The following is a 24503-nucleotide window of genomic DNA, read 5'->3' on the forward strand; positions in this document are numbered from 1 at the left end:
CGAGGCAAGCTTTCCTCCTTGGCTTATTTTACCTGGATGATATTAGATATAACATAACTATGGGGCGAAGTTTGCTTACTGTAAGAAACTATAATTACATCTAGAGACCAGGACGACAATCCGTCAGTTCCTCCCTTGTCTGCTACAGCATACACTACAAAAATAGCGAAAGAAGGCTTAGACCAACTCTCTGTAGCTAGCTAACAGAAACCCTAAGCTAACATTATCAAGTCTAAGAATAACGTTGTAGAAACTCTGAGATAATGCTTTTTTTGGAACAGGTCATTCCATTTTTCATACTTTTATTCGGAATGTGATTCCCTATCGGGCATAGGTGCAGAATTGCAAAAATGAGTAATTGCAAAATGCTGAAATTGTTTTTTACTGAACAATTTACTGATCATTGTGTCGAGAGCAAAGGATTGATATGATATTGTCTTAATTCTCAATTAACGGAACTAATGTTCTCCACGAGATATTAAATGATTAGTGGACCCATGCGAAAGTAGAACGGAATCCTAAAAAAACCTTGTGTCAAAGTATGTAGTGTGTTTATTGATATATAAGTCACACACAGATGAACAATTAGTCTTACGGCGTGGGTGGATATTCATTGCTATGTAGATAAATCTTTGAAATTAGACAGACCACAGATACTCACACAAAATAGATCACATTGCCAGAAGTGGTAAAAAAAAAAGATGCACTAAAAAGTTTTATTTTTCATAGTAATATTCACAAACAGTTTGTAAGATAGGCTCGATCAGATAGAAGCCATATCTCTACCAGCTAGCCGTTGCGTATCAATAAAACCTCTTCTGGTGACATCCCTACAATACAACTTGAGCTTGGTAACCATAGAAACAGTCTATACAACGGGCTGCATGTCCAACTGTCACGCCGTCATTGCCTTGAATGGGGAGAGGTCCATTCTGTAGGTCCTCTCTATAACCACAACAACCATATCAAGAAATGTTCCGCATTATAGTCAGGAAGAAGACATAACATACAAGACATTGAGCAGGGAGACTGAAAATTTCAGTATTTTTTTTTTTTTATATCAAGACAAAAAGCAACCGAAATGACAGACATGTAAAAACATTTGTTACAGATAATTATATAAAAAGGCTTCTTTTTAACTTTACTTCTTGCTAGGTGAAGAGAGGAACTAATTTACAACTGCGCTCAAACTGGCTGATGCCCGCGCCAATCAAACTTCCTGCCGTCAAAACCAACATTTCCCATCATTTAAGTAAATAAAAATGCTCCGTTCAAAGACGTACGTGTCAAACTACTAGGAAAACATTTGTCACATTACACACTTGCATACCTAAACATTTGAAAAGCAGAGTACACCAAAAATAAATGTAAATGGGGGTCATTATCAACGGTTTCTCAAGTTGGGGGCAGAAAATATCCCAGTTTATTCTCAGAACTCTAAAAACAAGCCTCAAAAACAGAATAATTAACTTCTGAATTTCATAGATTACAAAAAAAATGCATTCTATGAATTATCAACAGGCTGAGAAGGTAACGAGGAGAGGGAAAGATGAAAATAAGAAGCGTTTTTTTCTGCAAATCAATTCCTTTAATCGAAAATTACTAAAAGTAAACAAAAGCAAAAATAATTCGCTCTCCTATTTCTGAAATCTTGCATTCTGTTATTCCATCTTTCGCAGTAGAGCAAGTACAAAGTCCTCGTTGTGTTAACTTTCCGTTAGACAACCAATTCTGAAATAACTGTCAAATTACCTGTCAAATAGGGTTATAAAAAAATCATTGTATTGTGTTACCCTGTCAGTCACTGTCCACACACCTCTTCTTGAAAGCAGAAACTACTAGACTAGAGGGAAAGAAAGGAAGTCTCCTAAACCTACACCTTCCTTTTAATGAAACGAGACTTCCCATTCGTCTCCCTCTGATGCAGGGACGCATAACCACAGTGATGTCACCAAGCAAAAGGAAAGCCAGGACAGATACAGAGTCTTGATTGGTTGACGATGTACAAATATGAAAGTCTATTCCCCTGGAATGGAGAACGTTGTCTTCCCCAAGTGCTCCTGGTTTCTCCATTTTGGCGTTTTTTTTTTTTTAATTCTATCCCCACAAAAGATGTGTCGACGCCATGTTCTTCTGTTCCAACATCTCCTACAACAACCATCTGATCCTTCAGAAAACCACAGACAAAAAGCCCCCAAGGACATACTGTGACATGCCTGTCCATACGATGAATCAGTTGTCGTTTAACTTGTGTGTTGATGAACCAGGAAAGGGGTAAAGAGTCGGCGAAGTAGTAACACTACAGTTAAATCTGACTTAACAAGTTGTATTTTTGATTTCACAAAAAGGAAAAAAAGAAAAAAACGTTATGTGCTTTCAACTGTTTTAACATACAAAGGAATATCAATAATAATAATAATAAAATAAAAAAGTAGGAGGTTGAAATAAGGCGTCCATGGCACCGTTGTGTCCAGTGATAGGGCTGGGATGATTTCCAGTGATGGGGCTGGGATGATTTTCAGTCTCATCTTGATGCACTGTTTTGGGAGGGCTCTGTTTTGTGGATGATGGATGGTTGGTGCCTGGTGTACACCCAGGATGAGGCGTTGCAGGGCCAGTAAAGAGGGGGTCCGGTTTAAAGTTGGGGTGAGGTTGATGGTGGTTGGGGGCTGACGGGGTATTTGGGTCTTGGGGAAAGCGGAGGGTGTGATGTGGGGGCTTTGTTAAGCCTTGGGGTATTGGGTTCTTGCAGGAGGCATTTGGGATATTGGGGTACTTGGTGGGAGCGGAGGGGCTGTCTTCAGTAGGAAGGTGTTTTATTCTGTTCAGTCATTGTCATCATGGACGAGAATTAAAGACCTCACTGGTCTGCTCTGGTCTTCTTAGGGCCAGTAGCTTTCCTGAAAAGAAAACGGATGAGTCAACAGATTAATACGGTTATGAGAGAGAAAAACAACAACTTAGAGGTTCAGTTAAAATGAATATCAATATGTCCAGCATGTACAAATGTGAAAAAGGCACATTGCTGTTTTTTGGGGAAAATATATAAAAGGGTAAAAGGTTCCACCTGTTCACAACCACAAAAAAAAAAAATCATCACAGAGATGTGATTGAAACAACAGAATGCGGGTGTCTCGGAGAGACTGGTACTAACATGTCAGGTGAAGTGCCTGGTCTTTTAGCGGAGGGTTTCGCTGCTGCACCATCTTTACTCGTCTCTATAGAAACAACATCCAAGAATATTAATATTTCACCCACGCCAACCCCCAATAGGCTACAGTCAAAAACATTTTTACTTCTTTACATAGAAAAGGCATCAGGAATAGCGGTTTGCGCTACGTCTTTGAGTAACAGGTGTGACTGACTTCATTTATAACAAAAAGGTAAACGTGAAGTTAGACAAACGATCAATTTATGCCAAGTGAGGATACTCAGGGTAGAAACGCCCTTCCCCTCTTCACCCACCAAAAACCTCATACAAAGGAATGTGCTGATGCCCCGCCCCCCGGGGAGTGGAGGAGGAGCCGGAAGCCGTGACATCACGTACCTTGCAGCCACCTGACCTGCGTGGCCGGGCCGTAACCCTTCTCGTTGCGAGCGGCGATGCGGAAGATGATGGCGGGCTTGGTGGTGTAGTCTATGTGGGCGTTGGACAGGCTGGAGGACTGCACCAGGCAGGAGGGGTTGGGTCCACAGAACACCCGCATGAAGGCCAGCTGGGCCGGGGTGGTGGTGGCAGGCTTGGCCTGCTCCCCGCTCTGGGTGCTCTGGATGGCCAGGTACACAGAGTACTCAATGATCTTCCCGGACGTTACCGATGGAGGCTCCCAGGTCAGATGGGCACCGTCCGGACTCTGGGGCGGGGGGACGACAGGAGAAACATTAGGTTGTCTGAAACTAGTGGAATCAGAGCTAAGCACGCAAATCTTTGAAACGTGGTCAAATGTAACTATAACCAAAACCATGTTTTCCGCATGAGCGATTTTCAGGGACCGGTTAACGCAACAACATGTGACCGTTACCTTGCTGATCTTGATAGCACAGGGCGCTCCAGGGAAGCCTGGCAGACAGGTCTTGAAGGCCGACACCTCGGAGAAGCTGCCCCGGCCGCAGGTGTTGATGCCGGCCACTCGGAACTTATAGGCCGTCCCCGGCTGGAGCTCCACCTTCCTCATCTGGCTGTAGTCCGGGATCGCTCCGGAGTCATCCTGAAACATATTCATCCACACAGTTACCGGACCTTCAGATGTAAAGCATCGCTAGGGCCCAGGTGAATGAACCAGCGTCCTTTCAAGGTGGGACCGAAGTCGTTCCTATCCAGAGAAATAGGGTTATGTAGCGGTGTGTCTTACGTCAACAGCAGCCTGGTCATCAGCCGGTAGGTAGTAGTGGGTGACAACCATGTTGGTGACCTTGACCATGCCCACATCAAACCACTGGTTGTCTTTCTTCACCGGGGGTTTGACTACGGCAGGGGGGGCAGCCGGCCTCTGGAGAACACATGAATTAGTCACCATGAAGCTAAAACTACACTAACATACAGGCGTTATGCAGGTAGTAATATAGTACCAGAGACAAACTATATTACTAGAGGTGATAATATACCTTAATGAAATGTAATGCTATATTACTAGAGGTGATAATATACCTTAATGAAATGTAATGCTATATTACTAGAGGTGATAATATACCTTAATGAAATGTAATGCTATATTACTACAGAGGTGATAATATATATTAGCATTCATATTTAATGTGTGTATTAATGTGCCGGTATCAGTGGTCACCATGCAGGCACAATGCATTGTGGGAGTCTCAGTCAATAAGGAACGACCAGTCATAGCCTGGGATCCAGACCAGTTCCTGTGCTAACATTCCACGTGTTACAGTGTGTGACATGGGGACGGGGAGCGGCGTCTCACCGCGGCAGTGGTCTCGATCCCATTGGCCACCTCAGTCAGCGTCGCGGCGGCCTGCATCTTGGCGGGGCTGGCCACCACCACGGTGGGAGGGGCCAGGGTGCTGGACGGGGTCAGCCGGGTCACCGGCGCCGTCAGCTCGTGGCCGTTACTCTCCGACGCCGGGTCGTTCAGGCTGTCTGCCGGCGCCAGGCCCTCGGTGGGCTGGGTCACACGGAAACACACTTTACTAACCAGCACAACCAACACGGCTATTACACGGACACCATACAGTTTACACGCCAAGATAGAACTCACACAACACATTAATTACACAAAACACAACTTGAAATAATTTTCAGTTATCTACTTGTAGACAAAACAAGACAGGAAGGACAGACTGTAGATGGAGAACAGCTGAGGAGGGGAACTTGGGCCTACCTGGTTCTGCTGGGCAGCGGCTGCCTGGGCTTGGGCCTGAGCCTCCTGGAGCTGCTGCTGCTGATGGACCAGAGCGGCCAACTCCGCCTGGGTCAGGACGATGGGTATGGTGGTGGTGTGCTGATGACCCTCCTGCCCACCCTCTCCTTCATCTGGGGGGAAGAGGAGGCGGAAGGGGGATGGGGGAGAGGAGAGAGAGAGGGGGGGACGGGGGAGAGGAGAGAGGGGGGGACGGGGGAGAGGGGGGGACGGGGGAGAGGAGAGAGGGGGGGGGGGGGGTATGGGGGAAGGAGGAGGACGAGATGAATCTGGTTAAATCTACCTAAACTGACGTAGCCCCTGGAAGTCCCAGCCGGTGTGTGTGCCAGGCGTGGACTCACTCATGACGGCGTGCTGTGCGGCCTGCAGGACAGCCTGTATGGCCATGGCCTGGGCGTTGGCCTCCTCCGTGGCAGCGTGTTGAGCGGCCTCCTCTGCTGCAGCGGTCACGGCCAGCTCCTCAGGGGTCAGACCGGCCACCATCAGGGCCTGGTGTCCCTCCGCCCCCCCCTCAGACATCAGCTCAGCCGGAAGGCCCTGACCCCCCCAGGGACACGCCACGTGCAGACAGGTGAGTGACACTTCAAATTGGAAACACCAGACTTCTCAGAGAAACACAAGAATGTCCCTCTGAGTAACTTGGGGTGTGTGTTACCTCCTGCTCCTCCTGGTTCTGCTCCTCCAGGCCCTCCACGTGAACGTGTATCCCGGCTGCTGCAGCCTCCTCCAGGGTGACCACCCGCACTGTACCCTCTGGGAGGGTATCCGTCTGCATTGGCTCCTCTGCTTCCTCCTCTTCTCCCCCCGCCGCCAGCGCCTCCCCCTCCTCTCCCCCCACCGCCATCGCCTCACCCTCTTCGCCGCCCGCCGCCTCTGCCACTGCCTCCGAAGACCCGGACATCGACGAGATCTCCTGGTGAACAGACCGGGACAGAACCACCGTCAGGGAGGGGAAAGAGAAGGTACCGTGTCAGCCCAAAGATCGATGAACGTCTGGATCCTCGTTACAGTCTCCAAAACCACCGCTAACGGCGACCAACGCGCCTCAAACCCGGGTTCCCGACCCCAAGGCAAGGTCACGGAGCACAGCCAATGGAGACGGGATGATGGAACACCGGTGACATCCTTACCGGTACAGAGGGCCCGGGGGTGGGAGTGGACTGGGTGACCGTGGTGACCGCTCTGCCGGACGTCGTCACGGCGCTGGACTCGGTGGTTGCAGAGGACGAAGGTGCTTCTGTGCTTCCGTCATCCCCCTGCGTGGAGTCCCCGGGCTGGGCTGAGAGAGGGGAGGAAGACCAGAACATGAGCCTCTCCACGGTTACATCTTCACACTGACCAAGACAGAACCAGACTGTTTTGGACCATCACATCTTCTATCGTTAATTTAGTGAGTGACTGCCCGTGTACATGGCTTAAATAAACTCTTCCTAGAGATAAAGTAGTCATCCATTTCCTTTCATCCCTCTGTGTATTTATTTGGTCTCTAACTAGATGACCAAACCTGGATGCGCAGATGTTCCTGTCTGGGTCATTGACCTGCTGTTTTCAGAGAGATGTGGAGCTCTTCGTCACACATCTTCACCAGACCCAGAAGTCCCCGGAACATCTGAGCAACTATTCCAGTGTTTAGTTGTGGAATATCATCGACTCGGGCCAGGCCTGCTGGGGCGGCTCAGTACCTGTGGCCGTGGTGGCGGTGTTGGTGGTCCCGGTCTCGTGCGTCTCGCAGGGCGGGTTGGAGCAAACCCTCTGGACGGTTCCGCTCTCTGCCCCCGCCAGGTTAGACGAAGCCGTGGAAGGGGTGTTGGTGGTCCCGGTCTCGTGCGTCTCGCAGGGCGGGTTGGAGCACACCCTCTGGACGGTTCCGCTCTCTGCCCCCGCCAGGTTAGACGAAGCCGTGGAAGGGGTGTTGGTGGTCCCGGTCTCGTGCGTCTCGCAGGGCGGGTTAGAGCACACCCTCTGGACGGTTCCCTCGGCCGGGCTGTCCCCCATAGCGGAGCTGGCCTGCGTGGAGGTGTTGGTGGTCGCGGCCTCGTGCGTCTCACAGGGCGGGTTGGAGCAGACAGGAGAGGGCTGGGGCGACCCGGCCTTGCCCTTGTTGTGGGAGGAAGAGGAGCTGAGAGTCATGCCCATCTGGTCGGAACCCATGTTGGACCGGGCCGTGGTGGACGTGTATGTCGTGCCCGTCCGCAGGGTCTCTGGGCGCAGGACCCCCGGCACGGAGCTGGCCCCGGAGACCGGGGTCTGGGAGGGAGATCCAGAGGAGGGCGGCGAGGAGGCTGGGATGTCCGTCCCGCCGGATGTGCTGCTCAGGCTGGTTCCCTGCTGGTTGGAGCCCATGTTGCAGCTGGCCGTGGTCTGGGTGTTGGTGGTGCCGGTGTCGTGGGTCTCCGACGGGGGGTTGGTGCACACCCGCGCCACCCCGTCGGCGCGGCCAATGTCGGCAGAAGCGGTCGTCTGGGTGTTGGTGGTGCCGGTCTCGTGGGTCTCGCAGGGCGGGTTGGAGCACACCCTCTCCACTCCGCGGCCCATGTTGGCGGAGGCCGTGGTGGCGGTGTTGGTGGTGCCGGTCTCGTGGGTCTCGCAGGGCGGGTTGGAGCACACCCTCTCCACCCCACCAGCGCGGCCCATGTTGGCGGAGGCCGTGGTGGCGGTGTTGGTGGTGGCGGTCTCGTGGGTCTCGCAGGGCGGGTTGGAGCACACCAGGGTGACGGTGCCGGGATCGCCAGCCTCAGCCTGGGTGGCGTTGGGGTCGGCGGAGGTCGGCGAGGACAGGATGGAGACGGGGAGGTCGTGGACGGGCTGAGCCTCCACGCCGCTGGGGGTTGTGATCAAAGTCACCTGGGTGGGCTGACCTCCAACCTAAAGGACACAGAGGAGAGGTCAATCAGGACGTCAAAAACCATCACATAAAAATGGAAACCATCACTCCAGAAACAACGTGTTTCAAAAGACCTGGAATCATTTCCGGTACATTGTGCGTTTGTGGTTTTACGCCGGCATGTATGACCAGAGAAGAAGTGCCACAGCTGAAAAACACTGCAAAGTCTCCTCCTCTAGATCGGCTTCCTGTCTCCCACGCGTATCACCACATATGCCACCAGGAGACGCAGAGCAGCAATTTTAAATGGGAGCTGATCGATTCCAAGTATTCATGATTTCATAAAATACATAAAACAATGACAATTAACTGTAACTGAGCTCCAGGGAGACAGTTGTCATGGTGATGTTCCTTCGAAAACATGAACACCTACTCCGCACTTCTGTTCTCAATCAACCTGTTCCCGTTCAACATTAAACTGTTCCCCAGCGCCGCCTTCAGGTCGGGGCTTTAATTACACTGATCCTGGATGTTAGTCAGACACCTGTCCTACGCCGTACCTGAGCTGCGGAAACAGTCACCTGTCCCGGCAGCGTCGTCATGGTGCCGAGCGTGGTGATGGGAGTAGCCGCGGCAACGCTTCCTCCAGCCAGACTGGTGGACACCGTGCCGGTCACCGTTCCCAACGTGGTCACGCCTGCGGAGAGAAACGGTCGGTCAACTGACCCGGGCACCTCACCAAACAACGCCATGACAGAAACGTCCCCGACGACTGTTCAAACACTGGGAGACTCCATACCTGTGGTCCCCTTGACGACGAGGGTGGTGACGTTGGGTTTGACACCTGAAACGGTTACCGGGGAGACCAGACGTACCCCTCCCATGGGGACGGTCCGTAGAATCGTCCCGGGCTGTCCGGGAGCTCCCTTCAGCACCACCTGGACGGACGGGTGATTTGTACATGAGTCAAACAGGAAATCTACTTAGGAAACGTTTCCCCTGAGCAAGGCACTTAACCAGGTGGCGTTACATGGGATGAGTGAGCCAAACGGACAACGGGAAAGATTTGTTGGCCGTAAAGCCGTGAGAACCGGACAGGAAATCAGGGGACACGGGCTACAGCCCTGCAGGGACCAGCGGCGGTGAACAACGTGGACTCACCTGTGTGAGTCCCTGTTGGCCGGCTCCAGTCCTCGGCATGGCAGTGATGATCTTGCCGGGAGTGCCAGTTCCTGGGGTCATCATCTTAGTGGTGATGATGGTGATGGGGGACTTCATCCCACTGCCGGTTACGCCTGACGACACCGGAGGACGACAGATGCTAATTAATACAGAGGTTCTGCAGCATGACCCCTTTCATAGTGTGGCGGTGGAACGTTCTGCTAGCCAAGTGCCGGTCAAAAATCCACCTGTAAGGAGCTCTTAATCAACACGGCAGCCCCAAAGTGAGCCAATTACCTGCTTGTCCAATGGCAGACATGGGTATGGTCTTGATAATGTGCGTGCCGGGCTTGTTGGTGGTGGAGGTGGGCACGCCGCTGTACGACAGGATGGTGGGTTTGCCGCCTGCCGTCCCGGCCTGAGATGTGGTGATGATGGTGGTGGGCTTCCCGTCGGCAGACGTCACCAGCTTCAGAATGGTTCCAGCTGGGAGGGGTCCCTTTGTCTGGAGGGGAGGGGAGAGGTCAAAGGTCTATATGTGTTCCTGTGAGATGGCTGTAGCTCTGTGGACGCTGCCGAAGACCAGACTTGTACCTGTATGATCTGCTGCAGGCTGGACCCTGCCTGTCCGGTCACGGTCCCCGTCTGGCCCGGTTTGGTCTGAACCACAGACATCACCTTCCCCAGGTTGGACAGATTAGACAGCTGAGGACAGGGCAGACCATTAGATTACAGGGGGGGAGATTCCCCGGCATGTTTAGTCTCATTATTATTTAGACTGGCCAAACCAACATGCCCAAACAAGGCCAAGTTAATATTCATTATATAAAATACATATTTAATTAGCAGATTTATACATCACAGGCTATTTACCAAAAGGCCTACTTAATATCACGATAAAACATGTGGATTCCTGTACTTGACCCAGGAAGCTACAATTACAAATGTTTTATAATTTCCCAAAATAATGTTATAATTTACAGCGTTAAGCAGAGTGACAAAGTACAGTGAGTGCATACTGTACACTACATGCTACGTATGTGAGTGTGGGGTCCACAGGGAAGCATGAGAAAGACAGCAGAATGCCTCCTAACTAACCCAGTGCTGCACGTCCTTGCCAGACATCACCTTGTTTTGGCCCTGGTTGGCTGCAGTCAGCTTAAAACGGGGCACAAAGCAGAGGCAGTGAGTCACCGCTAAACCGGAAACGGACGGGGTCATGTTACAATGTGGTCGCCAAGCTGCTCAGCTAACCGCCTCGAGTGTTCCATTAACAAAAACATTAGGAAGTAGATCAATTCAGAGATCAACCAAATCTCAGTTGCCCAAAAAAAAAAAAAGAATACAAATTTAGTCATGGGGGAACCCCAGTTATTACAAAATAAGAAATGTTCAGGCGTTTTAATGTTTCTCTACGTTAGCTGTCCAACTTAGCGATCCTGCCACAGCCGCTGAACGGCCTCTTCTCGGTTATGACGGTCTTACCAGCGTTCCTCCTCCACTCATGGTCAGAGGGCTCTTAACCAGGGTGATGGTCTTGGTAACTCCTCCCACCACCGTGGTAACCACCTGGTGCTGCTGGGCAACTGTCACCGTGCCAGACTTGTGCACTGTGATGATTGGTCGCGTGGGCGTACCGGGCGTGGCCACACCCGACGTTCCCACCTGAGCCGCAGCGGTCTTTAGCATACGGGTGGCTGGGTTACTCACCTGGGAGGGGCCACGCCCACAGGGGGGAGGGGAGAGGGATGGGGGAGGGAAGAGGGGGAAACAGAGGTCAAATACAATATGAAAAACAACACACTGTAAACAGTGAGAGTCACGCGTTGAACGGCAAAGTGTCCAAACGTTCGACAGGTACATTTAAACGCGGTAATATCCTCAGCCATCAACCTGTGGTTCTACTGAGCCGGTTAGTGTTTCCTACAGGAGTCTGTGAGCAGCGGGGCTTCGGCTGTCCTTGGGGGAGGCGTTTATTTCCCAGAACAGCGGTTGATTCTGTTATTTTGTTTTTAAACATTTAAGAAAGTCAAGACAGTTGAATTTTACTGCGACAAAGAAAAAATTATGAGAGGTTGGAGAGAGAAAAAAAACTGGGAGGGTTTTTTGTGTGAGTGGCAATGGACGTGGAATAAATTATTCCCAGTAAAAAGCAACGGGCTATATTGCCGCTCAATTTCTCAAAGATCTTTCGACCCGAGACTAGGCCAAAATATAACAGATCAGACGACGATGGTTAGCGGCACCTTTAAGGCCAGGTTACCATGGTTATGCAGCCAGCAGCAGGTCTTCCCCGGCACCCATCGTGCATCTAAATAAACCGTGGTCACCTGACCTCTTCAATAGCCGGTAGTTTCAACTCAAACAAACAGCGAAAAACCACCACGTACGGGAACAAAACAAAGAAACATGAAATCTTTCTTATCATACAATGTTTTTATGGCCGGTAAAGCGACTTTCCACGCTCCCCTTTGCCATGACAGGCGCACATTTCATTGCTGCCACTGCTCAGTGTTTGAGGGGGCTCATAACCCGGCTGTGAAACTGAACGTCAGAAACATTTGAAACATCCAGTTGCCGTTCAAAAACCCTGTAACACGGAAAACAAGACAGATGAACCTCTCTGTGGGCCATATCTAGTAATCTTCCCTTTCAGTTGGTGACGTCACAGCGGAGCGCCACCTCAGGCAAGATATAAACACGTGTTAACGTGGCAATGGAAATGCAGGAGCAGCGCAACGACATAATAGCAGTGTGTGTGGTAGCGTTACAGAGGTAGGAGTGTGTGTGTGTGTGGTGGCGTTACAGAGGTAGGTGTGTGTGTGGGGTGGCGTTACAGAGGTAGGTGTGTGTGTGTGGGGTGGCGTTACAGAGGTAGGTGTGTGTGTGTGGGGTGGCGTTACAGAGGTAGGTGTGTGTGTGTGTGGTGGCGTTACAGAGGTAGGTGTGTGTGTGTGTGGTGGCGTTACAGAGGTAGGTGTGTGTGTGTGTGGTGGCGTTACAGAGGTAGGTGTGTGTGTGTGTGGTGGCGTTACAGAGGTAGGTGTGTGTGTGTGTGGTGGCGTTACAGAGGTAGGTGTGTGTGTGTGTGGTGGCGTTACAGAGGTAGGTGTGTGTGTGTGTGGTGGCGTTACAGAGGTAGGTGTGTGTGTGTGTGGTGGCGTTACAGAGGTAGGTGTGTGTGTGTGTGGTGGCGTTACAGAGGTAGGTGTGTGTGTGTGTGGTGGCGTTACAGAGGTAGGTGTGTGTGTGTGTGTGGTGGCGTTACAGAGGTAGGTGTGTGTGTGTGTGTGGTGGCGTTACAGGAGATTCGTTACCATCACCGGCGAGGCCACTTTGACGGTCTGCGACCCGGGGCTCATGGCCACGGTCTTGACGATGGTGGCTCCAGGCGGGAGCTGCATGGTGGCCGTGGAGGGCGGGATCTTCTGGGTTGCCGCAGCAGCAGCAGCCAGCGCAGCCATGCCACTCATCTGAGGGCTGCTGCCAATTGGCTGAAGGGTATAAGAACATTTGTTCAGCCTCTAATCAGTGCAGACCGACCGTTACTCATTCAGACCTGAGAAATGGATCGGCGGTCATACCGTTCCCTGTGTGGTCTGGGCCGGCACCACCATGCGGACCCCGGCGGGCAAAGACGTCACGGTGACGGGTGACTTCCCGGCCTGGTTGGCCTGGCGGACCGTGACAATGGAGGTCCCCGTGGTGGAGTGAGGCGCAGCCACCTTCAATATGGCTGGGGAGGAGAACAGGTGAGCTCAAAAAAAAACACCCGACAACCCAGCTAGCGCAAATATTCACCCAACACGTTAATACGGGAAAGAACGCTGGACGTGGACTCCTGGGCGTTTAGGGTTTATGGGGAAAATGAATTCCAACCGGGACGGTCGTGGTACCTGGTCCACGTGTGTTCGACGCAGCGAGGGGGCTTCCAGGCATGGATGTGGTGGGGGAGGGCACCAGCGTTAAGCCCTGCAGAGGAACCCCCTGACCGGACACCGCCGAGGCCGTGACAGGGCTCTTGGGGGAGCTGACCGGGAGCGATGTGGCGGGGGCGACACCGGGCGAGGAGACGGCGGCTGCCGGGGGAATGTCGTACTTCTGCAGCTGCAGCAGGTACGTGTCTGCGGTGGGCACCGCCCCCCAGCTGACCTCCAGGCTGTTCGTATTGGCTCGCACCAGCTGCACCCGGGACGGTGGGTGGGGCTTCTCTGTTGGTGACACCGGAAAAAACCCCAGAATCAGCAGCAGTTAGTCATGCGATTACACATCTGAAGGTTCACGCGTACAGACTTTAAAACAACGACGTCTCCCTGAGCAACTAGGCATCATATCGACGGACGATAAGGTGAGGTGGTCTGGAATTTACCTGTCTCAAGGTACCAGAGGTCCTTGCAGCACACCTGGTTGTTCCAGGCCTTGCGGTAGCCGTCCCGTCCGCTCCAGACGTAGAGGCGTGAGTTGATGGCTACGGAGCAGTGCCCGGCCCGAGCCCTGGGGATATTGTCCTCCAGGGAGTCCATCAGTACCGACTCCCAGGACAGAGAGTCTGGCGAGGAACCAGGAGACAACACTGAAACACGCCTTTCTGACTGTCCTTTACCATTACATCACAAAATAACGGATTTTTCTAACTTGATAATTAAAAAACGGACAGCTAAAGGCAGTGGTTCTCATGAGGAACCCCAGGAATCTGGCTGACTGTGACAGCTAAAGGCAGTGGTTCTCATGAGGAACCCCAGGAATCTGGCTGACTGTGACAGCTAAAGGCAGTGGTTATCATGAACCTCAGCAGTCTTACCATTGTGTTGTAGCAGGGGGGAGTGGAAGACATCTAATGGAACAGCTCAGGACCCCAGGACAGGGTTAATAACCATGGGCTAAATAAACCAATGAGCTACCTCAAAATTACAACAATGGGTTCTCTAAGAGCAGCTGTTTAGACCATACCTAGGGGCGGGTTCTCTAAGAGCAGCTGTTTAGACCATACCTAGGGCGGGTTCTCTAAGAAGGTGTTGAGGTCCTACCTAGGTTGAGACATGCCAAGGTGTTGGTGCACTTCCACTCTTTCTCATGGGTCGCGACCTTAACATCATCCATCACTAAGGGAACCCAGCCGCCGAACACATACATCCTGTTAGAGGTGAGAGGTCAATGAAGACAATTGAAATCTTGCAACAGCTTGACTGGTTTGGTTAGAAGCACTGGAATGTGTTGATCCGATTCCCCCAGGGATCATCCGAGCACACCGCTCCGGGACCGCTCTCCCTCGGAGGGGTTGGGAATGCCGCGGGAAGCCGCTGGGGGTGCACTCACCGGTTTGTGATGGTGGTGGCAGAGTGGAGGCTGCGTGGGAGAGGAGCGGTGCCGTTGATGGAGGGTTTATTCCACGTCAGGGTGTCTGCAAGGGACGAGGACTCAATTACGCTCACATTAACCCGGTTTGGCCCGAATTTAGTTTCTAATTCACAGTTTAGGGAATAAAAAATAAAGTTATAATTTCCCAAATAGAACAACGCTGCCCATTAATTCCCCCCCCCCCCCAAACAATTTGTTGGGTGACTAAAACAACTCTGAAACACTACTACCACATAAAAAAAAAACATGTTTTAGCCAAAACAAGACTAGAACCATGTCCACTGACACACACACACACACACACACACACACACACGTTTGTACAGCTACCCTCATGGGGACCAGAAAATAGAAATTGCATGCTCCCTTGCCCTAAACCTAACCCTAAACTCAATAAAGTAACATTTATGCCTAAACTGTACCTAGATGTAATGCCTAACCTTAACCCTAAACTTAACCAACAACGCCTGGACCTTAAAGAAACCCCAATTCTAACTATGAACTCAACTGTAAGTTTGACCCTAAACCTAAACCCTGAGCCGGAAATTGACTTTAGCCTCACGGGGACCGTGAGTCAATTTCTTCTGGTTTTACCACACTCATTTGGTCCCCATGAGTTCAGTAAGACCTAACCCACCCACACACTCACCGATGTCTAGGATCCAAAGATCGCCAAGGCGACAGCCACTCATCCCCCCGTAGATGACCAGCCGGGACTTCTTGGAGGTCCTGTCCGTGTAGACCACGGCCGTGTGGCTCTCCCTGGGGGGGGGCAGCACCCCGTAGGTGATGGGGATGTCCCAGCCCACCACGCTGGAGCCGGCGCGAAGCTCCAGTGTGTACAGATCATTCAGGTATCTGGGAGGAGCGGGAGACAACTTCAGCGTTGATTAAACCCCAGTGAGTCACTGAAGCCTGTGCAATTCCGGAATTCATCTTCAACTTTGAGCGACTCAGACATGTGGGGAAAGGGACCAGTTGTTTTGGCCAAACGGTTTAACGGTTAAATAAAGAGTCCAAATAACACAAATGATAACATCATGGGCAAGGTTTCCTGAAGAGATGAATGAAAGAACTGTTCAGAATGGTGAGGCAGTAGCATAGTGTAAAGGTTAGAACATCTGACAAGTAACTCAACGGTTGAATGAAACTAATGATCCAACAAAAAAAGGGGAAAAACTATGTTGTTCCGTCCTTGAGTAAGGCAGTTAAACCTGACGTCTCACAGGCTGTTGCGAAAACAGAGAATGTGTTCTTAGTCATGGAATAATTGGCGACCGGGGGGTGAACAATCTTCTCTAATACCTTGGTGATGAAATCGGTGGGCTATTTGTAACCTTGGAATGTTTACGGACAAGCAGATCATGCTGGCTAGATGTTACAGTAAAAATATTCTACAATACATTGTGATTGAAGACGTAGTAACTTACAGTATCTCACAAAAGTGAGTACACCCCTCCCATTTTGGTAAATATTTGATTTTATCTTTTCTTGTGACAACACGGAAGAAATGACACTTTGCTACAAAGTAAAGTAGTGGGTGTACAGATTATATAAGTGTAAATTTGCTGTCCCCTTAAAATAACACAACACACAGCCATTAATATCTAAACAGCTGGCAACAAAAGTGAGTACACCCCTAAGTTAAAATGTCCAAATTGGGCCCAAAGTTTCAATAATTTGTGTGGCCACCATTATTTTCCAGCACAGCCTTAACCCTCTTGGGCATGGAGTTCACCAGAGCTTCACAGGTTGCCACTGGAGTCCTCTTCCACTCCTCCATGACTACATCACAGAGCTGGTGGATGTTAGAGACCTTGCGCTCCTCCACCTTCTGGGACGACAGCCATGCAGACCAATTTGATGCAGTGTGCGGCGTATGGTCTGAGCACTGACAGGCTGACCCCCCACCTCTTAAACCTCTGCAGTGACGCTGGCAGCACTCATACGTCTATTTCCCAAAGACAACCTCTGGAAATGACGCTGAGCACGTGCACAACTTCTTTGGTCGACCATGGCAAGGCCTGTTCTGAGGGGAACCTGTCCTGTTAAACAGTTGTATGGTCTTTGCCACCATGCTGCAGCTCAGTTTCAGGTTCTTGGCCATCTGCTTATAGCCTAGGCCACCTTTATATAGAGCAACAATACATTTTTTACAATCCTCAGAGAGTTCTTTGCCATGAGGAGCCATGTTGAACTTCCAGTGACCAGTATGAGGGAGTGTGAGAGCGATAACACCAAATTTAACACACCTGCTCCCAATTCACACCTGAGACCTTGTAAAACTAACGGGTCACATGACACCAGGGAGGGAAAATGGCTAATTGGGCCCAATTTTTACATTTTCACTTAGGGGTGTACTCACTTTTGTTGCCAGCGGTTTAGACATTAATGGAGTTATTTTGAGGGGACAGAAAATGTATACTGTTATACAAGCTGTAATCTCACTACTTTACACTGTAGCAAAGTGTCATTTCTTCAGTGTTGTCACATGAAAAGATATACTCAAATATTTACAAAAATGGGAGGGGTGTACTCACTTTTGTGAGATAGTGTAGGTCGCTATAGCCTGGAAAGTAGTTACGCTTATTTTTCTTTTTAATGAGTCCATAATCTTTGGAACGACTCTGAAAAGCTAGAAGTCAACGTCATGGAGAGCACCCACTTGAGCAGAGCAACACTAGCTTCCTTGAGTTGGCCAATGCTAGCCACTAGCCTTAGACTGTAATGTTCGCTTGTCCCGGGCCTGTAGTCACCTGAGCATTCCTGACAGAATGTACAGTGGGGAGAACAAGTATTTGATACACTGCCGATGTTGCAGGTCTTCCCACTTACAAAGCATGTAGAAGTCTGTCATTTTTATCAACTGTGAGTGGCGGAATCTAAAAAAAGAAATCCAGAAAATCACATTGTATAATTTAAGTAATTAATTTGCCTTTTATTGCATGACATAAGTATTTGATACATTAGACAGGCAGAACTAAATATATGGTACAGAAACCTTTGTTTACAATTGCAGAGATCATACGTTTCCTGTAGTTCTTGATCAGGTTTGCACACACTGCAGCAGGGATTTTGTCCCACTCCTCCATATAGACCTTCTCCAGATCCTTCAGGTTTCGGGGCTGTCGCTGGGCAATACAGACTTTCAGCTCCCTCCTAAGATTTTCTATTGGGTTCAGGTCTGGAGTCTGGCTAGGCCAGTCCAGGACCTTGAGATGCTTCTTACGGAGCCACTCCTTAGTTGCCCTGGCTGTGTGTTTCGGGTCGTTGTCATGCTGGAAGACCCAGCCACAACCCATCTTCAATGCTCTTACTGAGGGAAGGAGGTTGTTGGCCAAGATCTTGCGATACATGGCCCCATCCATTCTCCCCTCAATACGGTGCAGTCGTCCTGTCCCCTTTGCAGAAAAGCATTCCAGAAGAATGATGTTTCCACCTCCATGCTTCATGGTTGGGATGGTGTTCTTGGGGTTGTACTCATCCTTCTTCCTCCAAACACAGCGAGTGGAGTTTAGACCAAAAAGCTCTATTTTTGTCTCATCCAGATGGTCATTGGCAAACTTCAGACGGGCCTGGACATGCGCTGGCTTGAGCAGGGGGACATTTCGTGCGCTGCAGGATTTTAATCCATGACGGCGTAGTGTGTTACTAATTGTTTTCTTTGAGACTGTAGTCCCAGCTCTCTTCAGGTCATTGACCAGGTCCTGCCGTGTAGTTCTGGACTGATCCCTCACTTTCCTCATGATCATTGATGCCCCACGAGGTGAGATCTTGCATGGAGCCCCAGACCGAGGGAGATTGACCGTCATCTTGAACTTCTTCCATTTTCTAATAATTGCGCCAACAGTTGTTGCCATCTCACCAAGCTGCTTGCCTATTGTCCTGTAGCCCATCCCAGCCTTGTGCTGGTCTACAATTTATCCCTGATGTCCTTACACAGCTCTCTGGTCTTGGCCATTGTGGAGAGGTTGGAGTCTGTTTAATTGAGTGTGTGGACAGGTGTCTTTTATACAGGTAACAAGTTCAAACCGGTGCAGTTAATACAGGTAATGAGTGGAGAACAGGAGGGCTTCTTTAAGAAAAACTAACATGTTGGTGAGAGCCAGAATTCCTACTGGTTGGTAGGTGATCAAATACTTATGTCATGCAATAAAATGCATATTAATTATTTAAAAATCATACAATGTGATTTTCTGGATTTTTGTTTTAGATTCCATCTCTCACAGTTGCAGAGTACCTATGATGAAAATTACAGACTTCTACATGCTTTGTAAGTAGGAAAACCTGCAATATCTACTATGGACCTTTCTATCAATTGAATTTACCTGGTTTAGGAAGGCTAGGTTGTTATCTAAGCTGCCAGCAAAAGTAACAAGTAGGCCCAGCAGGACTTAAGGTTCATAAAAACTGGCCCTTTACAGGAGAGAAGTTACTGAGGTAACAAAGCGACTTGCTTGTGTAGGAAGGTCAATCTGGCGTAGGAACCTGAAAAAACTGCAGGTAAATACTAACACTGAAAAGTAACCATGCAAGTGAACAAAAATAACAACTGTCAACAAAAATTATTAAATTATATTATAAATGATAATAAATACATTTGGGACCTTTCTACACTTTCAATTTCTCTCAGGTAGGGTAGAACACAAAGTAAAACTTTAGAAATCGTTCATCCTAATGTTATCATCTTTATCCTCCTGCTGCCCTCTGCAGGGTCAATCCCCTAAAATCACTGGAAGCCTTAAAATCCCTGGATATTACCCGTTTTAGCCATTGAGCAGTCACTTACACAGAGCAACTTAGAATGTATATTCACAACTTAATTTCACTGACACATTTTACATAATGAAGTAGCAATGAGCAAAATATACAAGAAAAGAAACCAAGTGCAATAATTAATTATTAGAAAGAACTGCTAGGTTTTTGAAAACCTTTAAACTAAAAACAATTTGCCAGACTGCCTGGATCATTGTGTTTGTCAAAGCTGTAAACAACCAAACCAACTACGAGATGTAACCGACCCACTCAACTCACACCCATAAGACTGTTGATGCCATTGGTTCTTGAACTATAACCATTTGATATGGCCAAAGGAGCTACATACAGTTCCACAAGAGGGGGAAAAAACATGCACCACCACTTTTGTTTCTTTTCAGTTATGATCACCTGAATGTTGGCACGTGCCAACTAACAACTTAAATTGCAACATTCAAATTCCACTAACCATTTCAACTTTTTATGAATTCACTATTAAATTTGTTACAGAAGTACTGGAGCTGGAAAGCATGGGACCACACTGGCTTACCTTGGGATGTTGTTATAGAAGGAACAGAGCTGGGAAGCATGGGACCACAATGTCTTACCTGGGGATGTTGTTCTTGGGGTCCTCACTGTCATTGGCCAGGCCCCCAAACAGGAAGCATTTGTTCCCCACAAGGGAAAAGCTGTGCCCCAGACGAGGACATGGAGGAGGGCCATTTTTGGGGGACTTGGGCTTTAGACGCTTCCATTCCCAGCGGCTTGCCTAGGGCGCAGTCGGGACACAACCATCTGGTTAGTTCTGTGACTTCGTAAGTTTGGTTGTGGCTACAGAGCTACAATCTCAAATTAGCCTGTCAACTTTTTCTTACGGTTGTGGTTTCTACCACCAGATTCTGCTCATTAACAGTCAGAGCATCATTTTGTGAGAACTCACCTGCAGTTCATATAGGTCGTTGCTATATTTGCCATACTCCACCATCCCTCCAAACACCAGCAGCCTGGTGCCATCGCACACAAACCCATACGCCGCACAACCAGGTGGGATATCGCCACGAACAGCAGGAATGAACCACTGGTTGGTCGCTGAAACACAGTGAATTCTCAAGATTACAACCCAGAGAGGTACTAATGTCACTGAAAAAAACAACCAGAGACTGACTTGAGCAGGAGTACAGGAAGTGTCTAAGATGTCAAGAATAACAATAAAATTAAGACAAATTGACATTCACGCAAGACACAGTCATCAATGAGGAGGACACAGTCATCAATGAGGAGGACACAGTCATCAATGAGGAGGACACAGTCATCAATGAGGAGGACACAGTCATCAATGAGGAGGACACAGTCATCAATGAGGAGGACACAGTCATCAATGAGGAGGACACAGTCATCAATGAGGAGGACACAGTCATCAATGAGGAGGACACAGTCATCAATGAGGAGGACACAGTCATCAATGAGGAGGACACAGTCATCAATGAGGAGGACACAGTCATCAATGAGGACGGACACGGGTGAGCCGGGTTTAGGCGCGGAAACTTACTCTGCCATTTGAAAACCAATACCAGTGCTCGGAAAACAACAACAAAAAATACCCTTATTTTAGCAAGCAATTATGACTGGCAAAATATTTTATAATTTCCAGACCTGAGATCAATCATGGTTTAAGGACAGAATTTCTAACTGTTGAGTCCCTCAATCCTGGGAGACGCAAACGGAACCTGGCTTGATGTTTGACTATTTTTGGAGTTCTCGCATCATAAAAAGTACACTTTGAGCAATTCAGCTGATGCTTTGGTCCAAAATGATTGTTCAAGGCCAGTGACTGATTTTTCACCATACCAGGTCAAGGATTCCACAACACAACTACTGTCACCCCGAAAACATTAATCTAAAAGAAATGCAGAGTTCCGGAAAAAAACTGCATATTTTTCTTTCCTTTCTAAAAAAAAAAGTTGAAAAGAAAAGTTTTGAGTGAGGAACAGAAGCGTCCAATTTGCAGTTGTCCCTTAATTTTAACACTTCTGTTCCTCACTCAAAACCTTCTTTTTTGACTTTTTTGGTGCAGTGGTCTCTTAATTTGTCCAGAGCTGTATAAACAGCACTGGCTAATATTTCAAAAATAGTCAGACACTGGTTATAATCTGTTTAGATTAAAACAAAGAATGTATAAATTGCATTTATTTAAATTGCTGGCATAAACTAACATGATGCAAATTTGGTAAATAGTTGCTGATGCATATTACACATGAATGAGATGTCATCATTGGCGTATTATTTTGATTTGTATTAGTAGTGGTTATTAGCGTCCTTACAAAAACAGCAAACAACTGATAAATAAAATGGTGCAGATAGAATGTGTATTTAAAAAAAAATACACTAGGCCGTTTTACACTGGAATTCTTAGTTTAGCTTTGTTGATATTGTGACGTTGTTGTTTCCATTAACCCGCCATTTCTCTTTGCATTTTCCCTCCAATCTCAACTCAGGGTGAGTTCTGCTTTGCCAAAGGCGGTGCAACTCAGCTGGGAAGCCATTAGCTAGAGAGCTAACTACAGATCCCATTATATTTCACAGCACGTAAACATTGGCTTGCTATCCTTACAAAATATGAACTCGCCAGGCGTCTTAAACACTACCAATCAATACACTCTCATAACAAATGAGATTCACGTACTCCTATATTGAACAATAATGCGAAAGCGGATACAAGTCTGGTCTTCGTAAAATAATGTGGATGGCTAACGTTGTAGTTGGCTAACGTAGTTAGTTAGCTAATGCGTCTGCTAAGAAGCTAACGCCACAGTCCAAGAAATGGCTAACGTTAGCACAAATTAGCGGAAGCGCTAGATGATATGCAATTGCAAAAAACGAGTTCTCTACCTGCCCTTTCAATCGTTCATTAACAGTAAAACAACACTGTATACATTATTAATATTATACAGCCAGCAGAAAACGATTAACATTACCTGTGTTATAAACGTGCAGCTCATCCACAATTCCTTCATTGCCTCCACCGAAAACGACCATCAATTCCTTGATTGCAACAGCTCGGTGTCCATGTCGGGGGCGAGGGACAGGGCCAGACCAACCCAACACCCGCTTCCACCGTGGCTGCAGAACTGAGCCAGAGGTCCCAGATGTCATGGTGTCGGTAGATGAAGAGTCTCTTAGAAGGAAAAATCCGAATTGAAACGCTTTCCAGTAGAACTTGAACGTGTAACTGAATAACTAAGAAACAACAATGCTAGGGTAACTAGCTATAGTTGGCTCCTGTCAAGACTAGCCCGCTAGCCGACGACAAGCTAGTTGGCTATCGCTAAGCTAACAGGATTAAAAAACGCGTTCTTCTAATATACAGCACTGAAATGAAATATATAGTCAATATGTTTATGTATTTCCCAAATGTAAATCAACTTGAAGATAGTTGTATAGAAGATGTATATGTCCAGAAGGCTGTGGATATATGTTGCTAACTAGCAAGCCTTTTTAGCCAAGAAGAAGCAACAAAAAATCTATGGGAGCCGCCATTTTAGCTAGCTAGACGCTTTGCAGAAAAGATGAAAAAGCCGGCAGGTCAAATCAAAGTAGATCCGGAACAACATGAATGCACAGCCATCAAAATTGTGCAACTCGAAGACAATTTTTCTGGATCTCTTCAAAATTGAGGCATGAATTTTCAGCGTTGCAGTTATATTTCCACAGGAGCAATACGGTGCGATTCGATGGGTGCCGCCATCTTGTAGCTAACAAACTAAACAAACCAACCAGAAAACAGCCTGACCAAAAAAATGGCAGCGCTCAATTAGGCGCTGAACTAGGCAAGCTAGCTAGGACTTTTAAATATTTCGCCATATCTTTTTATCATCTTCTTAGAGTATATCTGAGTAGCGAATGAAGTGCACGACAAAATGTATTGATGTGAATTACTATTGTCTCTGGAGAAATACTGCAGCACTTCATGCTTCTTTTTGAGTATTCAGAAATTAATATCTAGTATCTAACGTTATTCACTTAGCAGATTTAACGATTGTGCGGATATTCATATTTATTCAAACTTGATTCTTGCTTTAGTTTCCCTCAAATTGCCATCATTGTAGTATTTTTTTAAAATAAATATTTGCAACCAGGCAGTGTTGTTAGGTGTGATGTTTTGTGATGATGGTACCAGACAAAAAAATGTCATGCCTTTCTTTTCTGGGTGTCGCCATTTTGACAAATAAATAGCTAGCGGTAGCAAGTTAGCGGTTGTTTAAAAAGTGCTACCTCAGCTAACTGCTAGCGTAACGTTAGCTAGCTGACACTAGCAGTGAACCATATTTGCTAGTAAGCTAGATGGCTAATGCTGCACCATTCGACATTCAAAAGAACGCCCAGCCTCAGATTGTACATGACATTTCAATATTACAAACCAATTACAGACGCAAATGGCTAAGCTAAACATATATGCTAATAAGAACTAGCTTCTTAGCTAGCGTTACCGTGTTCAACTAGCGTGCTAATGTTAGCTTACAGCTATAATGCTACAGCTATATTTAGCTTGCTAATATCCCTTTCGAACAATAGGTATTTATGAGTGACGAACAACCTTAGTAAATCCTAACATACTAGAATAATTTGGCGAAATTAAGTTTAACGTCTTTATTAACGTATCTTTCATTGAATCATTCATATCAATAACATGTATTTTCCTTATTAGCCGTGCTAGCGCGTTAGCTAGCTAGCTTCCCTCAAGAAAAATGGCGGATAGTTAGCCGTCACAATAAAACGGGAAAAAATTATGCGCATTAGCATTTGTACATTATACTTACTCGTGAGTTGTAACTTTAATCAAAAGTTTCGAGAGCGGGACTCAATTTATGAATTTGAACCCGGAATAATTATAGCAGTTAAAAATGAGAAAAAGCTACATCTTCTCATGCCGCCCAGGAAGCCGCCATTTTCTCATCCGCCTCAAACAAACAACACAATCCATTAGCCCATAGTGGTGATGGTGAGAACAGTTCGCTTCTGGCGGCTAC

General features: G+C 47.9%; 1 protein-coding gene across 4 annotated transcripts; it reads right to left on the minus strand.

Annotated features, from left to right (window-relative positions):
• Nucleotides 1–689: 689 nt before the first annotated feature.
• On the minus strand, nt 690–24434 carry hcfc1b (host cell factor C1b). 4 transcript variants are annotated; one of them, XM_034296103.1, is made up of 29 exons: nt 24294–24434; nt 22452–22651; nt 20417–20565; nt 20085–20245; nt 15371–15579; nt 14680–14764; nt 14391–14497; nt 13733–13912; nt 13260–13574; nt 12948–13099; nt 12681–12857; nt 10849–11073; nt 10462–10521; nt 9958–10068; nt 9661–9868; nt 9364–9497; nt 9002–9140; nt 8763–8899; nt 7061–8243; nt 6509–6657; nt 6034–6291; nt 5720–5915; nt 5340–5491; nt 4923–5123; nt 4353–4490; nt 4023–4208; nt 3548–3854; nt 3155–3218; nt 690–2900 (listed from the first exon to the last, which is right to left on the minus strand). In XM_034296103.1, the coding sequence occupies exons 2-29, from the start codon at nt 22627–22629 to the stop codon at nt 2861–2863; spliced, it is 5601 nt and encodes a 1866-aa protein (XP_034151994.1). In that variant the 5' UTR covers nt 22630–22651; nt 24294–24434; the 3' UTR covers nt 690–2860. The 4 variants fall into 4 exon arrangements, with proteins under 4 accessions (XP_034151994.1, XP_034151995.1, XP_028980120.2 ...); XM_034296104.1 differs by lacking the exon at nt 10462–10521 and having other exon boundaries at nt 5340–5485; XM_029124287.2 differs by lacking the exon at nt 24294–24434 and having other exon boundaries at nt 5340–5485; nt 22452–23243.
• Between the last annotated feature and the right edge of the window lie 69 nt (nt 24435–24503).

The sequence above is a fragment of the Esox lucius genome, chromosome 12 (assembly GCF_011004845.1).
Source record: "Esox lucius isolate fEsoLuc1 chromosome 12, fEsoLuc1.pri, whole genome shotgun sequence".
Lineage (NCBI taxonomy): Eukaryota > Metazoa > Chordata > Actinopteri > Esociformes > Esocidae > Esox > Esox lucius.

Coding starts and splice junctions, on each gene's coding strand:
- hcfc1b (XM_034296103.1), bottom strand. CDS start 22,629: ATGACATCTGGGACCTCTGGCTCAGTTCTGCAGCCACGGTGGAAGCGG. Junction 14,765..15,370: donor TCTTTGGATCCTAGACATCG/GTGAGTGTGTGG, acceptor CGTCCCTTGCAG/ACACCCTGACGTGGAATAAA. Junction 3,219..3,547: donor GCAGGTCAGGTGGCTGCAAG/GTACGTGATGTC, acceptor TTGTTTCTATAG/AGACGAGTAAAGATGGTGCA.